The 18270-nt window shown below is 39.2% G+C and overlaps 1 protein-coding gene across 2 annotated transcripts in view; it reads right to left on the bottom strand.

Annotated features, from left to right (window-relative positions):
* LOC148015974 (alpha/beta-Hydrolases superfamily protein) overlaps positions 1–18270 on the bottom strand; it is an 88472-nt gene that overhangs the window by 15848 nt on the left and 54354 nt on the right. Inside the window, exon 7 of one of the 2 annotated variants that reach the window (XM_087664462.1) lies at positions 3194–3334. The exons of the other annotated variant lie outside the window; for it this stretch is intronic. Coding sequence (XP_087520588.1) covers positions 3194–3334 — 141 coding nt within the window. The remainder of the gene's footprint in view (positions 1–3193; positions 3335–18270) is intronic. 2 annotated transcript variants of the gene reach the window in all.

Genomic DNA, 18270 nt, shown 5'->3' with positions numbered 1-18270 from the left:
GGCTGAAAATCACATTGATAAGACACTTAAGTGTCTTCGCTCTGACAATGGTGAGGAATGTGTGTCCAAGGCCCTTTAGGCATTTTATGACATCGAAGGGATAAAGAGGGAGCTCACTACCCCTCATAATCCACCCTAAAACGGAGTTGCACAGCGTATGAATCGGACCATACAGAATAAGGTTCGTACGATGCTGTCTCGTGCTGCATTACCCCATGGTTTTTGGGTAGAGGCTGTTATGACAACCGTTCACTTGATTAATCTGTCACCAAACAAGTCTTTGGGAGAGGGAGTTCCCCAAGAAGCGTGGTCGGGCAAGCCACCTTCATATGCTTATCTAAAAGTGTTTGGCTGTGAGGCTTTTGTGCACATTCATAAAGAAAAACGCAACAAACTCGAGCCAAAGTCCTGTAAATGCATTTTCCTAGGATATGGTGACGAGGGTGAAATGGGATATAAATTGTGAGATCCCGAGAAAAGGAAAATAGTACGTAACAATGATGTTATCTTCTGAGAAGATCACATGCACAAACAACCCGAAAAGACTGAGGAGGACCGTAGGATTGTATTTCGGGAAGAAACACCTTTTGGACAGCAAAATGTGCCCGCTGTACAGCAGCAAATACGTGCTGTAAATGAACCTGTAAATGCAGGAAATGATGCTAGAAATGATCAGCTAGCTATTGCCCATGAAAATGAGCCATTACATGTGCAGGAACAGCCAGGACAGCAAGCTGTTAATGCTGACCTGCAAGCTGAAATGCCAGGACAACATGCTGAAAATGGAAATTTGCAGGAACAGCCAGCAAACAATGACCATTGGGTTAGGAGATCATCTAGGGCTACTAGACAACCTGACATATTTGTTCCTAATGCAATTAATGTGGCTGAGTATGTCATGTTGACAGACTGTGGTGAACCGTCTTGCTTCAAAGAAGCAATGGACAGACAGGACAGCAAGAAATGGTATAAAGCCATGCTGTCAGAGATGGAATCTCTTGAAAAAAATGGCACTTGGGACTTGGTGCACTTGCCTCAAGGGCAGAAAACCCTTCCATGCAAATGGGTTTACAAAATGAAAGTCACTTCTAGTTCCTCACCAAAGTACAAAGCAAGATTGGTTGCGAAGGGGTACAAACAGGAGCATGGAATTGACTTTGATGAGATTTTCTCTCCTATAGTCAAGATGACTACATTGAGAACCATTTTGGGCTTGGTTGCAGTTGACGATATGGAGCTCATACAGATGGATGTAAAGACCGTGTTTTTACATGGTGATCTGCATGATGACATATATATGCAGCAGCCTGAAGGGTTTGTTGAACAAGGGAAGGAAAAAATTGTATGTAAACTCAAAAGGAGTTTGTATGGGCTGAAACACACACTAAGAGAATGGTATCATAAGTTTGATACATTCATGTAGTCCCAAGGCTTTCATAGAAGTCAAGTGGATCACTGCTTGTATACCAAGAAGGCAGCAAATGGCAGCCTGATTATCTTGGTTTTGTACGTTGATGACATGCTGATTGCTGGCAGGGATACTCATGCCTTGGATTCATTGAAGCAAAGTCTTCATGGCAGCTTTGACATGAAGTATCTAGGTGATGCAAATCACATTCTTGACATGCGAATACAATATGTCTCCAAAGCTCCTAATGACCATCTTTTCTAGTATCCTTTATATCATCTTTCCATAAATATCCTTGTAGCCTACTTTATAAAGGCATCCCCACTGATTGATTGAGAGGGGAAACATTTACATACTATGTAATCCAATGCCACCTTGGCATTGAGGGGGGATGTTAGAAGTATAACATGAGAACCCTATGTAAGCAAAGGTGCATGAGGGAAGGTGAGGTGTGAATGGACTAGAGGACAGGGGAAACCCTAACCCTAGCTCACTCAAAGGCTATATAAACATGGTCAAAGGTCACTCTTAGAGATTAGAGAGTGTACCAGTTGTACTTTCATGAGCAACTGAATAAGCAAGATCTTCTTCTTGTACTTTGTGTTCTCTCTTCTCCCTCTTGTGCACACTCTTCCATGTCGCAACTCTGAAATTCCAACATGTCTCAAGCTAGCCTCCCACTCAGTCAATCTTGTTTTAGCATTGCAGCTGGCACCTATTTGCAGCCTTCTATCTGTTATTTTCTCCTCTTCTTTCTGTCACCAAGCTTATGTTTACTGCCGGGCATCTATTTAGAGCCTGTGTTTACTGTACAAGAGGCAGCATCTATTGCTGTCAACTCCTTCCCATGCTGTGTTTTCACTGTGCAGCTGGCCGCCTATCACTGCTGGACCACCTGAAGGCTGCATTTTGATCATATCTGCTGCTGCCTTGACTGCATTTGCTGCTGGCAGACAGCTACAAAGGCTGCCTTGCTGCATTTCAGGTTCCGTCAGAGTATGACACACACTCCACCTCATACTCTTTGGCCCGATCCTTGAGACATGGGAGTTCAGGGGTCAATATTCCTTCACTACAGTGTGTTTGCTTTATAAGCATTGTATTCTATTCAAATTCATTCGGTTTCTTATTCTCTGTGTTCATTGTCTCTGAGTTACCCTAACTATATTTTATCATCAATTAATGCTTTGTTGTACGATTGTGTTTGAGTTTTTGTGTTAGGGCACTTCTCTACACCTTCATGTGTCTACTAAGAGCATTACAAGGTGGATTAGCTCAAATGGAGGAGGAGGAGGAGGACTTGTGCATTTGCTCCAACTTTGACCTTCTTTGGGCCACATCCAAGACCTCAAAGGGGATATTAGTAGTTTGTCATATTCACCCATAGACCATACAATGATTTAGTGGGACATTTTTGAAGTTGTAGCAAGAAAGAAAAGAAGGAAGCTCACTAGGTACAAGATCAAGGAACAATAAGAGGCTCGTATATATCTTTCAAATATAAGGTGGATGTCAGCCCAAAAGAGATGATTTTTCCAAAAAGAGAGTCCATGATTGAAACACTTCACAAGAACTTACTTGATTCTTTGAAAGTGTCATCTCAACCCAAGGCAAACAACATTGCTGGTGGGCCATTTAAAAATAGTATAAACAAAGTTGACCTTTTAAAGTGCACTCACCATATAGCTTTGCAAACTCAATGTTTGTAAACAATTGAAAGAGCATAAGTTATATTGAAATTCACTATCAAACCACTTGAAAACATCATACGAATAGGCTACTTACTTGCAAGTGCAAATTTACTTCATCAGGACGTGATAGAAATGGGAAATCCCCCCCTGACTTCAAACTAGCCCTACGGGCACCAGGATAGCGTCGGCCTACTTCTTCTCGTAGTGCTGAAGGAATTGCACAATAGTCGTTGGTCTGTTTAGCATCAAAATAAGTAATCTCTCTCTCTCTCTCTCTCTCTCTCTCTCTCTCTCAAAATCCATCAAAACCCCCTCTAAAGAAGCATTCTGCAACCCCCAAAGACAATCAATAATGTGCTAAGATCTCTACATGCTATAACCATGTATAGATAACTTTTTTGCAATTTTCATTTACACAAAAATAAAGTTTTGCACATATGGCAAAATTCCACAACCCTAAGCAATTAGGTTGATGTAGCACAAAATTTTGCCGATACAATAAAAGTTCCACATTCCTTAGAACTAGGTTAAAGGTAGCACTATTCCTTTCAATTAAATATGAACACTTGGCTAGCCATTGAGAACATGCTATGAAGAGTGAGTTGTACTTTTACTAATTAGAGTAGCATGCACTCTCTATTCTCAAAGCCCCTAGGCAATGCATTGAATGTGCCATGGGACGAATTGAAAAAGGAGACATTGGTGATTCTAATAGATATTTATATAACCATGGTCCATGGCCTCCACACGGATGCACTATCAACATCACAACACACTCTTTATGTAGTTCAGTCACTTGGCACAAACATGTCTTCACCACCTTGTCCAACTTTACAAAGATTGTCTTCATCATCAAACTAGAATGCATGGATCGCATATATTATTTAGCATGTGTGTTACGCTATAGGCCACATGGCAAACCTCTTTATACCATCTCCAAGTTGAGATGGGAAGATTCTCTGGATAGGTATTGAAGCAAAATGCCTAAGGAGCCACACGGAGGCAAAGATAAAGGAACACTACCATGCCTACTATAAAAAATAGGGCCACTACTATTGTCTCTTCATGATGGATTTAGTTTCTTTTGCTAGGTTATTAGAAGATATTTTTGACACTTTCCCATGTGGAAAAAAACGTTCTTCTCCATTGTTTTTTCTTGTAGTATTCAACTTGTGGCCCTGGAGGGCAAGGGGGTATAGGGGAAGAGAAACTGTCAAACCCTAGCCGCACCTAGCTAGGTATGTAGTCCCTCCCTCGGACTAACTCATGATGGTTGTAATCCAATTTGGAAATTATAGCGGGAATTTTTCTAAACTTCTTGTACATGGTGTTCTTTGACCAAAGATGCTTGGATTCTATCTTTAGGAGCTTTGCAATCACCAAGAGTCAATGACTGTTAAAATATGTTGGGTGATTTGATAATACCTAGAGATATATATTATACAATTTGATCATTTGTCATACAGATAATGCAAGAATAGGTTATTTCTTTGAATACCAAACATATACAATTATATAATTCACAATTTTTGTTGTATATTAACAAGCATTTTTTGAGTGTTTTGGAGCTACAAGAGACTTGTTTGAGACTCCTTTCGTATCTTGTCGTTTTTAAAACTTTTAGTTATTAGGGATGTGATACTTTTTCTTCCTAACTGCATTAATACATTAGCAAGTGCCCTGCATGTTTGCCACATCACCCACTTAGTTGGTTAGAGCCCTTGTGCACATGCATTACATGACTAGAACTACGAGTTTTAAATGGCCTAAGCCCCTCGGTGACAAATATCACTCATGTTTAGTAATAGTTGCCCCTTGGTGACAAATATCACTCACGTTTGGTATTAGTCATGCCCCCCACCTCTTGAATACTAAACATATACAATTATATAACCCACAATTTTTGTTGTATATTAACAAACATTTTTCAAGTGTTTTGGGGCTATATGAACACAGGGTAAGCACAACGGAAGGGGAAAAACATAGAGCAAGATTAAAATCCTCTACGATAAGAGCATCGAAACAAAACACAGAGACTCCGTGCTTATAACTATGAAGGTGAGTGAGCTTAGAAAGCCTTTTGCTAGGAAGATCAAATATTGAAGGTGAATTGCTCTCTGATTGTATTCGTTATTGAATGAGGATACAAATGAGGTATTTATAGGCTTTGGAGAAATATTACAACTCATCCGCGTAAAGGGATAAGGAAGCATCTTGTTAGTGCGGGCTGATGAGAGCATTTTGATGCCTTTTGGAGGGAAACAAAAGGTATTGTACAATCAATAGCATGGGAATATTGTACAAGGCTTTTACAAGTGTCAAGGTGGTTGTCAAGATAAAAGATTAGCAACAGTATTTTGGATACCAGGAACATGTTCAAATGTCACATCAAGGGCATCAAAAAAGAGAGACCACCTCAAAAGGCGTTTATTTTCGATTTCATTAGGAGCTTTCTTTGTCGAATATCCTAGTACATGCTTTAAGTCTGTCTCAATAGTGAAAGGAACAAACTCGATGAAGAATCTAAAAGCTTTAATAGCTTTAATCATAGCCAATATCTCTCGTTGGTAGGAGGGCTAATTTTGTTGAGTATTGGAAAAGATTCCCGAGGCATATCTGCAAGGGTATAATGTGGAAGCTCCCCACCCTGAATTAGAAGCATCTGTGTACAAAATTAATGGTAAACCTGTTGGTAGACGAAGATGCTTACTAAGATTTTCTATTTTTTGAATGGCTAGTGTGTGGATTGGTTGCCAATGAAAATTATCATTTCTGAGGAGAGGATAAAGATCCTTTGAATAAATGGACATGTTAGGTGTGGAGGAGTTTATTCAATTTAAGCAACCTAGAAATTGTTGTAATTGCTTAATACCGCTCAAAGTATTAGGCATTTCAAGAATCTTTGTGAGAATATGGTCTTGTAACTTGATTGTTCCTTGACTAATTTCCAAACCCAAAAATTCCACAGTGGTCTCGAACATTATTGATTTTGGTTGGGGATAAGACTATGCTAGCATCTTCAACAGCCTTGGCAAATTGATATAGGTGTTCAATATGTTCTTGCACTATCTCTGAGAAGACCAGAATATCATCAATGTAGATTACACAAAAAGGGAATTTGGCAAAGATAGAGTATGTTCATTCTTGGAATTTGGTAGGAGCAATTTTGATGCCAAAAGCTAGGTCAATCCATTGGTAATGTCCTTGAGGGACATAGAAAGCAGTCTTGTATCAATCTTCTGCTTTAATAGGAAGTTGACAAAATCCTGACTTAAGATCAAACTTGCTGAAAATATTTGCCTTTTTTAGTTTTTTTAGTAGCAAGTCTTTTAGGGGGATAGGATGTCCATGACCAATTAAATACTTATTTAATGGCTTATAATTTATGACCGTGCGTTTTTTACCTCTTTTCTACTCAGAATGCTTGGCAAGCCCCTGGAGAGTTTGTGGGCTCGATTAGACCTTTTTCAAGAAAAGTTTGTATCTTTTCTTTACATAGTACAAGGTCTTCATCCTTCACGCCACAATGGATAGCCTTTGTAGGGACATCGTTTGGCTGGATAGGAAGAGAGATAGCATAAATAGCTCGCTTTTCTCTATACATTAATGGGTCATCATGCATGAAGGTTTTCAAATGATCTTGCATTCTTTGTATTTCCTGGGCATGTGTCTGCATTTCATTTTTTATCCATTGATCCCGAGCAGCAGCCTTTTGTGGAGTAGTAGATTCTATAATGGAATATATTGTTCGACCAATTTTGGATAGAAGGGGCATGTTTGCTTTTTTACCTTTATAAGAAATAGTGAAATGGTCAAACCAAAAGGTGTAGGGGACCAGATGTTGGAGAATATCTGTTCCTATAAGCAAATCATATCTCATCTACTTCATTAGTTGTATCTCAATGGGGACTTTTATGGAACCAAGTTGAAGATAGGCATGTGTAACATGAATAAGAGTGACTTTTTTGTTGTTCGATAATTCTACTATAATAGGGGTAGTACCCTTGATGCAATTTCTAGGGAAAAGCTCAAAAGGAGCAATTGTGAGGCTAGAACCTGTATCTAGAACAACGCCTACATAAAGAGAAAACTGAGGCATATTCTTCAACTGCACACATACCATCGGAATGGGACCACCAGTGTTGAGAGCATTTACTTTGTATACATGAGGTTGAGATAACCTCATTTGGTTGACTGGGGTAGCTGTAATATTTATAGAGGAGGAATCGAACTCTTGTAAGATGGCAGTAGTGCCATGGGCCAATTCTTTCTAGCTTATCAAAATCTTTCTATACACTTTACACAAGGAGTGTAATTCTTGTTGCATCAAATAAAAAGCATTTGTCATATCTACACCTGCTTGTTGTGTTCCTGTGGTCACTGAGGAGAGTGACTGTAATAATTGAGAAGCAATACTGAGTTGATGCAATTTTTCAAGATTACGAGGGACAAACATGTTGGCTTGTCCTTTAGTTTCGGGTCCAAGAGTACCTGGTTTTGGAAGATCATATGGATAGGAAATGAACTCTTGTCTTACCTTATTTTTATGCTTTTTTGAGGAAGAAGTTGTGGTTGCGTAAGAATCATCAAATTTTGATGAGCTTAGCTTTGTTTGTTTTCCTTTGGCTTTTCTTGAAGATTCTCCTTTGAAAGTAGAGGTAGCACCCATAAACAGCTTGTCCATTTTATCTTTTTTGCCAGGGAAATGCAGAGCATGTGCATTTACAGGTTCAAAGTTATCAGGATGAACCACGTCATCCTCAGAATCTTCAGTGGATTCTTCACTAGAGTCTGTTACTGTATCAGATTCAGAGTCTGTAGATTCACTTGTATCTCAATTGGCTGTATACCAAGAAGTATTGCTATTCTTAGAGTCAATAGAGATGTCTTCGCTGTCATAAGAATAGCTATCAGTGTCAGAGTAATCTGAGTATAAAGCTGCTCCTTATTTGAGACCTCAGGATACTACTTCATGGACTGCTGAACTACAAGCGAACTACAGGCTGTCAACTGGACACACTTAGCCTTAACTGGCTTAATTGAGAAGATGGATTCTCTACATTAATTATCTGATCAAATTCTTGTTTTGTGCCAACAATTTGTCAAATCTTCCACAAAGCCTTCGGTGTTACCTGTAAGCACAGTGTCTTCACTTGTGCTGATCACAACTTCTGTCACAGATTGGACAAACTTTTCCAACAAAAGATTACAGAACGGATGGAGTTCCGATTTTGCATCTCCCTCTTCAGGTACCTTAAATGTTCATCAAATCTCTAACTCCAAGGGAAAATAAAAAATGATCATACCTACAAGAGAAGGAGCTTCAGGATCTATAAAAACACATCCAGTCTCAAAAAAAGATCTCTATTGCTATGAAGATCTTGATATTTCAGAAGAAGAATATGCTGATGACTTGTTACAAGAAATGCAACATATTTACTACCCCATGATGACAGACTTATAAGATCAGTCCCCTCTCAGTTTTGGTTTATTCCAGAAACCTCTTCAACCTGGCCACACTATTGAAGAATTAGCAGAATACTTAGAATTTATGTTTCTAGATTGGTCAAACAAGGATTATCATGCTACCTTTGATGTTATTGGTGATTATGATCTTAATCGAATTCAGCAGCAAAGGAAAGCTAACAAATTATTGGATCAAAGGCCTTTGTACATTGACCCAAAAGACAAGGAAAAAGAAGATTTCACTCATCATGTAGAAGGCTATCTCAATTCAAGATTTATGGGTGAAAGCATTGAGCAACATCCCCCAACCATTCCTCCAACTGAACTTCCCGCTTGACACTTTAGTAACCAAGCTTTTTTCCGAAGGAATGCTGCTTATACACTCACTTCCTCACATGAAGACAGTGACAGTGTGATTGATGAGGACTTTGCTCCCATAAATCCACACAGATCACAAACCTCTCCAACTTTAGTTCTTCAAGCTCAGCTGAATGCTCAGCATGAAAAAAAAACATCTTCAAAGTCATACCCCGTTAATACTTCTACAATTCCAGTAAATGCTACATCTACTTCTACTTCAAAATCTACCTACAACCAAATCTACAAGAAGATCGGTGTGCCTGAAAAAGTAGATTCATTCCCAATTCGGTCAATAGATGGGAAATCCCTTGAGAAAATAAAACTCCTCATATATATGATGTATGCATATATTGGACAGAAAATAGTGGAAAAGCCCCAAACAAACGAAATAGACATCTTAAATGCAATGACACATGGATTTGTTGGTGGCCTCAAGCAATGGTGGGTATCTATACACCCACAAGTCAAAATGGCTACTGTTCAACATGCAGATCCAGTCCAACTTTTCTTTGAACTCCTAGTAGGTGAGTTAGTTGAAAACAAGTTGGATGACATGCTTGAAGCACGAGAAGCATTTTTTAAGTCTAAAATGCGTGACCCTAGGATATACAAAGAATATCTTATTTACATGAGAGATTTACTCTATGAAGGTCTTGGTGCCCATGACAACTCAATGAAAGAACATCTGGTATGTTCATTTCTAGAACCAATTCCTTTTTATTGTAAACAAAGGATGAAAAATGAAAATAGAAATTTCACAAATAGCGTAGGACAAATCATACAGACAATTGAACAGACTATAAAAGAAGTCTGCCACCACCAAAAAATGACTCAGCTTAACCAAAAGTTCCCACAGTCTATATGCAAAACAACCTCCAAATTTGAAGTTGATTTTGGATGTAAAAATTGTAGTTATGAAATTACTAGCAGGAATGGCTACAATGGCTATACTAGCCATAGGCATCGCCATCACTACCACAGAAACTTCAAGTCTTACTTCAGCAAGTAAGACTATGGTTCCAAACCCTCCAGACACTCTTATCGCCACAAGCAAGGAAAATCTTATCAGAGATCTGACAAGACAAAAGACTATGCAAAGGACTCAAAAAAGAAGAAACTCAAATGTTACATTTGTGGAAGTTCCTCTCGTTTGGCAAATAAATGTCCCAAGAAAGGCAAAGCACAAGACAATTCTGCAAAAGTCAATATGCATCAAAAGTCAATATGCATCATTATAACTCTGCCTCTTCAGAAGAATACTCAGATTAATCTGACATTGATAGCTATTCTTATGATAGCGAAGACAACTCTACCGACTCTAGGAATAGAAACACTTCCTGGTATACAGCAAATTCAGATACAAGTGAATCTACAAACTCTGAATTTGATACAGTATCAGACTATAGTAAAGACTCCACTGAAGATTTTGAGGATGACATGGTTCATCCTAATAACTTTGGGAGGGTATCGTATTTCTTATGGTTGGTGGCACATGGAGGCTTGGAGGTGGGAAGTTGGCTTGCCCAGATGCAAAAGCATGGAGGTTGTAAGCACTGCACACAGCAGCCTCTGGAAACCCCAAAGCATTATCTTTGGTCATGTGAGGAGGCGCAGCTCGTGTGGAGAGGAGCATGCCGCATCCTTCGTCGTATAGCACTAAGCCTTGGATGTATCTCATGGGGAGCTTTTTGCTGGCAGGAAGTCAACCAGGGCCGTCACCTTCTGTATGAGGCCGGGATGCAGGACACGATATTCATCATCGAGGCATGGTTATGCCTAGTGGTCGGTTTGGAGGCTCTACCCATCCGTCAAGTATTAGAGCCCATAGCAGACCGCTCTGAGGTATGAGAGATCATAGGGAGTCTTATTGGATAGCATATCTGGAAGGCACGGTGTCAGGAGGCTTTCGGTGGAGTGAGACTTTCAGTATAGGCGACCTTAGCAAAGCTCTAGACCTCCATCATCCACTCCCTCCGTGGCCGTTGGGATCAGGTGCAGGGCAAGTCCAGGGCTCGTAAAGAGCTCCGTTGTCATTTCATGCATACTTGGGGCGGCCAGGACCCGTTTTCCATGATGCAAGCAAGCAACCCCAGATGGCGATACACCCCCTCTCCATGGCTTATTGTCCCCATCTCCCCCTAGACCACCTTGAGAGGCTTGTATACATGATGTATTTGTGACTTTGCATCAGCTCCAGCTAGTCTGTTGAGCATGAGCACTTCGTTGTAATCAGTTTTTTTGAGTAATATAATCAGCCACATTTTATTTGATATAAAAAAAAAATGTGATAACTTTGAACCTGTAAATGCACATGCAATGCATTTCCCTGGCAAAAAAGATAAAATGGACAAGCTATTTATGGGTGCTACCTCTACTTTCAAAGGAGAATCTTCAAGAAAAGCCAAAGGAAAACAAAGAAAGCTAATCTCATCAAAATCTGATGACTCTAACGCAACCACAACTTCTTCCTAAAAAAAACATAAAAATAAGGTAAGACAAGAGTTCTTTTCCAATCCATACGATCTTCCAAAACTAGGTACTCTTGGACCTGAAACTAAAAGACAAGCCAACATGTTTGTCCCTCATAATCTTGAAAAAATGCATCAACCCAAGATTGCTTCTCAATTATTACAGTCACTCTCCTCAGTGACCACAGGAACACAACAAGCAGGTGCAGATATGACAAATGCTTTTTATCTGATGCAACAAGAATTACACTCCTTGTGTAAAGTGTATAGAAAGATTTTGATAAGCCAGAAAGAATTGGCCCATGGCACTACTGTCATCTTACAAGAGCTCGATTCCTCCTCTATAAATATTACAGCTACCCCAGTCAACCAAATTAGGTTATCTCAACCTCAAGTATACAAAGTAAATGCTCTCAACACTGGTGGTCCCATTTCGATGGTATGTGTGCAGTTGAAGAATATGCCTCAGTTTTCTCTTTATGTAGACGCTCTTCTAGATACAGGTTCTAGCCTCACAATTGCTCCTTTTGAGCTTTTCCCTAAAAATTGCATCAAGGGTACCACCCCTATTATAGTAGAATTATCGAACAACAAAAAAGTCACTCTTATTCATATTACACATGCCTATCTTCAACTTGGTTCCATAAAAGTCCCCATTGAGATACAACTAATGAAGCAGATGAGATATGATCTGCTTATAAAAACACGTATTCTCCAACATCTGGTCCCCTACACCTTTTGGTCCGACCATTTCACCATTTCTTATAAACGTAAGAAAGCAAATATGCCTCTTCTACCCAAAATTGGTCGAACATTATATTCCATTATAGAATCTCCTGCTTCACAAAAGGTTGCTGCTTGAGATCAATGGATAAAAAATGAAATGCAGACACATGCCCAAGAAATATAAAGAATGCAAGATCATCTGAAAACCTTCATGCATGATGATCCATTAATGTATAGAGAAAAGCGAGCTATTTATGCTATCTCCCTTTCTATATAGCCAAACGCTGTCCCTACAAAGGCTATCCACTCTAGCATGAAGGATGAAGACCTTGTACTATGTAAAGAAGAGATACAAACTCTTCTTAAAAAAGGTCTAATCGAGCCCACAAACTCTCCATGGGCTTGCCAAGCATTCTATGTAAATAAGCATTGTGAGCAGAAAAGAGGTAAAAAATGCATGGTCATAAATTATAAGCCATTAAATAAGTATTTAATTGGCCATGGACATCCTATACCCCTGAAAGACTTGCTACTCAAAAAACTTAAAAAGGCAAATATTTTCAGTAAGTTTGATCTTAAGTCAGGATTTTGCCAACTTCCTATTAAAGCAGAAGATCGATACAAGACTGCTTTCTATGTCCCTCAAGGACATTACCAATGGACTGTCCTAGATTTTGGCATAAAAATTGCTCCTACCAAATTCCAAGAATGGACAGACTCTATCTTCCCCAAATTCCCTTTTTGTCTAATTTACATTGATGATATTCTGGTCTTCTCAGAGACAGTGCAAGAACATATGGAACACCTATCCGAATTTGCCAAGGCTGTTGAAGATGCTGGCATAGTCTTATCCCCAACCAAATCAATAATATTCCAGACTATTGTGGAAATTTTGGGTTTGGAAATCAGTCAAGGAACAATCAAGTTACAAGACCATGTTCTTACAAAGATTCTTGAAACTGGCTATGATTAAAGCTATTAAAGCCTTTAGATTCTTCATCGAGTTTGTTCCTTTCACTATCCGAACAAACTTAAAGTATGTACCAAGATATTTAATAAAGAAAGCTCCTAATGAAATCGGGAATAAGCGCCTTTTGAGGTGGTCTCTCTTTTTTATGCCCTTGATGTGACATTTGAACATGTTCTTGGCATCCCAAATACTGTTGCTGATTTTTTATCCCGACAACCACCTTGACACTTGTAAAAGAATATTCTCATGCTATTGATTGTACAAAACCTTTTGTTTCCCACCAAAAGGCATCAAAATGCTCTCATCAGCCTGCACTATCAAGATGCTTCCTTATCCCTTTACGAGGATGAGTTGTAATATGATACTTTTTCTTCCTAACTGCACTAATACTTTAGCAAGTGTCATACATGTTTGCCACATCACCCACTTAGTTGACACTCTAATTTACGTGACACTCGCTCTCTCGTAAGGATTGTTTCCATCCTCCAAAATAGAAGTAGGAAAGTTTAAGAGCAAAGTGAAATAGTGCTTACATTCTCCCATATTGAAGTCTCTTTTGAAGAATTCTTCTATTATATCAAACACTTTTGCTAGACACTATTCCCTATTCGTTTTTTCTCTTAGAAAAGAAATTCTACTAATAACACCTTGAAGAAAACCTGATGTAAAATATTAAGTACATGGAACTCTATAAAAGAGTCACTCAATACATCACAAATGTACTTCGTTGCGTGAACCACCAATCCAATTGTCTATAATGTCAAACCATTTGAGGAAAAATGTGAAAGAAAGTGCTTGAGCTCCATGTCCACAAGAAGGCCTCTCCTCTTCCTCATCCTCTCAAAGCTACCTTGCATCCCCTCCCATCTCCCACAACGAGTGTGGATGATCTCTATCTTGATCCTCGATAGAGTCTTTGATGTGGATACATCCTGACGGTTGATAACATGACTGCACCTCGCGGTCTAGATGTACCAAGCTATAATACTAGCAATCAACTCCCATTAGTGACAATATCCCTAGGTCCACTATGCCTATGAGTAATCTAGAGTGGGAATATTGCTCCAATACTGTCCAATGATGAGAAAAGAAAATCTCCCCTAAACATCCTCATAGCCTCATGTTGGGCCTCTATTTGTGACCCAAGTAATAGTCCCCCCAAGACATCGAAAATTCTCTCAAGCCTATATAGAAGGGATTGCTTATAAAAGAGTTCCACTATTTCAGCCCCTATGGACAAATTATCACCTTCACCCAATTTGTTCATGAATGAACTTACATGCTAGATGTATCTTACTTGTGGCAAGAAAATGAAATTTGTAAGCCATTTCATTTATCTTCTTCAATATTTTGAATGGCCCACAATACCTAGGAGAGAACTTTGAGCATTAACATATATTCATGGTTTCTTTCTTTTTCTTTTTGTAGAAAGGCTAGAAATTCGAAAGATGCCATTGAGATGTATCCAAGGTTTGGACTCACACACCCATGTATACACCCACATGGTCAAACCACTTGAGCTACAACCCCATTGACTCAAGCACCTTAAGATATACTTGCTTGCCCTCTTTAAACACAAGAGGTCTTTTATGTAAGTCAACATAGGCTCTCGCTCTATCTAATTATTTGGCTGCTTGAACTTTCTCCTTTGCAGTCCTATTGAAAGGGAGCACTAGTCTAAGAACCATATATCAGCATAAAGGGACTATATTTGGTGGAACAGTACTTGACACTATTGTATGCAAACTCTATTATGAGTAGGTACTCTTCTCAATTGGTTTGCCTTTTACTTACATAAAAATGAAGCATATCTTCACTTTGCCCATCAAGTTACAATCAAGGATAATGTACTCCGAAAAGCTTCTGCAAATATTCTCTAAGAATAATCCAGCTAGTTCTAGATTTTAACATCATACGATATTGGAACAAACTTAGTTTTTAGTCAACCTACCCATAATTACACATACAAAGTCGTGCACCCCATGATATCCTAGGTAATCCAACAATTAAACCAATGGAGATACTCTCTCATTTTTCCAAAGGAATTTCTAAAGTGTAAAGAAGACTTTCAAACTTTAAGCTTTCAACCTTATTGACCTGCTGTCTAATCTAGGGTGTCCTTACACATTCCAAGCAAGTAAAATTGTCTCTTGACAAGACTATAAGTCTTGTAAGTTCACAATTGTCCTGTACCAGGGCCATCATGACATTGATAAATATATCTAGCACCGAAATTCTTCATCTTTCAAGACACATACTCTCTCTTTGTAGAGTACATAGCCATCATTTTTGGCATAATTCTTCCACTCAAATCCCTTTTGAATATTCCTTGATGTTCCTTCCTCAAAGGAGATCCTTTCATTTGGATCCCCTTTTTCAATGGTCTCCCATATTGTGGGATACACATGATCCACTAGACATTTGCGTCTAATGGATTCAAGTAGATCAGAAGTGAGCTGAGTAAAACACAATCTATTAATCATGGGTATCCTATTAAGGGAACACACAATAACCATGGCCAGACGGAACAATGAACGGGAAATGAGAACAAAAAGAGGAAATGCAGCTGGAATGGGGAGTGCATGGAAAATTATAAAATAGAAAAATTTAGAATTTCTACATAGTTTTACAGTCAACAATCTTATAAGTATTAAGACACTCTAAAAGAACACTCAAACATCATATTGCAAATTTGTAGTGCTCAAAACAAAATGAATGGTTCATGATATAGTGAGGCCAGTTGATGCTGCAAAATAAGCACACAACTAAATAACAATCTAACCTCTAATGACTCAAGCCATAATTTATAAATGTTTGAGGTCTGAAGCACATATCATATTGTCATGAAAGAGCCAAGGCCCAAGTGGTAAGGCCAATGGTATGAACAAATATCAAATCAAGACTCAAAACTTGAACTAGCTACAGTAAACTATCATAAATGTATAACGGGCTGCACCATGGCATCAATCCGGTTCACCTTGTCCAAAATCCGATGTCCTCAATTATGTACCCATGCGTGAGATTGTGGCATGAGTAGAAGCAAAGGGGAGCTCTTGAACTTATCCTTGACAAAGACCTATCTCATTGCAGCACTAATCGATAAGTGACCCAACATCAAGAACCTATAAGCAAAGCAAGTGTCCAAGTATTTGAGAAGAATCGTTTTGGACTTCTTTAAGAACTCGTGGTGAACAAAGTAACGGTTGAGCACGAAGGCCACCATCTTGCTAGCTCTAATAATAGTTGGCTCAAGTCATGAATTATCCATGCATTCTCACTACTTGATGTGGCCCAAATGAGGGCTGTGGCATAGAGGTGGACATACTACACGTGTGCATTGTCCCTATGCAGAAGCTCAAACATAGAAACAGCAAATGCCCTGAAAGGCCTGTTGGGAGAACCCAAAATGCTGAAACGTAAGGAGACAGGCTGCCACGTGGCATTTCAGGTTGGGAAACATTTCACGTGCACCCGTTTTCCCACATGCCTGAAAGAGTTTTTTTTCCTCTAATGTGGCTAACTTAAGGATTAATGCTTAACGTTTTTAGCTTTAATGATTTGTATCTATTGTTTTTAATGTTATCCTTTTCAATCATTTTTAATGTTTCTCTTTTCTTTTAATGTTATCATGTAATGTTTCACTTGTATTCTTTGAGTCTGCAAGGCTTCCTAGCACCAACCAGGCCACATGTGCACCATTTGTTCCAACCTCTAGAAGATTGTGGCACATTTCATTCTACCACGATAATGGCCTTGATTGGTTGCTATGCTAAGAATGACCAAAATAGATCCTCTCTCTCTCTCTATAAACCTAGATGTTAGAAAAAGCCCCTCTCTCTCTCTCTTTTTTGCGTGAAAATAATTGAATTAAGTAGCTACATTTACACCAGACCATCAAGTTAGCTAAGAAAACAGAACATACATAGATTAAGGCGAAAGGCTACCAAGACCCTATCACACAAATATCACACAGAAAGGACAGCTAGAGTGGAGCGAACAATATCCAACCAGGGAGCAACAATGTTAGGAAGAACCAGATCAGTGAAACCATAGAGGAGATCTACCACAACACTAAACCACGAACACGGGCCACATGACCATGGACGCCCTAGGCAGAAAAAAACAATAAAGGCATTCCGAGTACGCGAAATATGGCACAAAGCTATCCATCGAAGGAAATGGAAGAGGCAGGCATAATCTGATTGCAAGGCAGGCATAGAAGGCATATCCACTGCTGAGTCGCCGAGGACCACACACGGGAAACAAAACTCCAAATCTATCGAGCAACAAGGCAAGAAACAAAGAGATGAAGCGACCTTTTCTCGAAATAATCAGGAAGCACAAACATCCAATCTCGCTAAGGAGACAATGGCTATAAGGCAAGCAAAGGAAAGAACCTCAAAAGCTTGTCCTGTAAGGACGACCAAATATCCCTAATAGCTACAAGGCACCCGAAAGTATTGACAAAAGCACCAAAAAGAGTAAAGGCAATTCTACCCAGGAATGATATCATCATGCACTGTCTGCAACACGAAACGAGCTATCCAATTAAAATTATCTCACTACAAGTCTTTATCAAGCCAATCCAACAATGTGGAGGTAGCCAAGACTTCTCCTTGTAGTGAATTCTCCTCCTTACAAAAATCAGGAGGGCGCCAAATTGCAAAACGTAACATCTCCTGCTAGGATGCAATCAAATGAGAAAGGAGAAAAAATTGGGAGACCTTAATAGGCCTCGTGGAGTTAAGCACATGCCACCAAGAAACTTGAATAACCGTGCGACCATGAGAGAGAACAATCTTTTCTATGAAGAATTTTGCAATATTTGACCAAGGATGACTCTGCGCACATAGTGCTTGCAAAAGTGCTAGTCTCAAAGCAACCATATGAAAATTAACATCCAATAAAGTTGTTGCCCCCATCCTTTTAGGAGTAGTCACATGCTGCCACAAAATCCACACCTGGCCCAAATGATTCCCTTTCTTTTTCCACAACATGAAATGGATAGGCTGAACCAATTCCAAAAGAGACTTCTTGGTCCAAGGAAGTAAGGGCTGAAAAAACGAGACCATACTGATCATAATGCATTCAGCAACTTTAAGTCTGACATGAAGAGGCCAGAACCTTGAGATTTCCAATACATGAACCAATCATGTATAAGAGATGACATCCAATCAAGCA

The sequence above is a fragment of the Lygodium microphyllum genome, chromosome 23 (genome assembly GCF_053477565.2).
Source record: "Lygodium microphyllum isolate KBCC chromosome 23, Lygodium_microphyllum_v1.1.10, whole genome shotgun sequence".
Classification (NCBI taxonomy): domain Eukaryota; kingdom Viridiplantae; phylum Streptophyta; class Polypodiopsida; order Schizaeales; family Lygodiaceae; genus Lygodium; species Lygodium microphyllum.
Note: the sequence above shows the minus strand (reverse complement) of the source record. Positions and strands in the feature narration are given on the sequence as shown.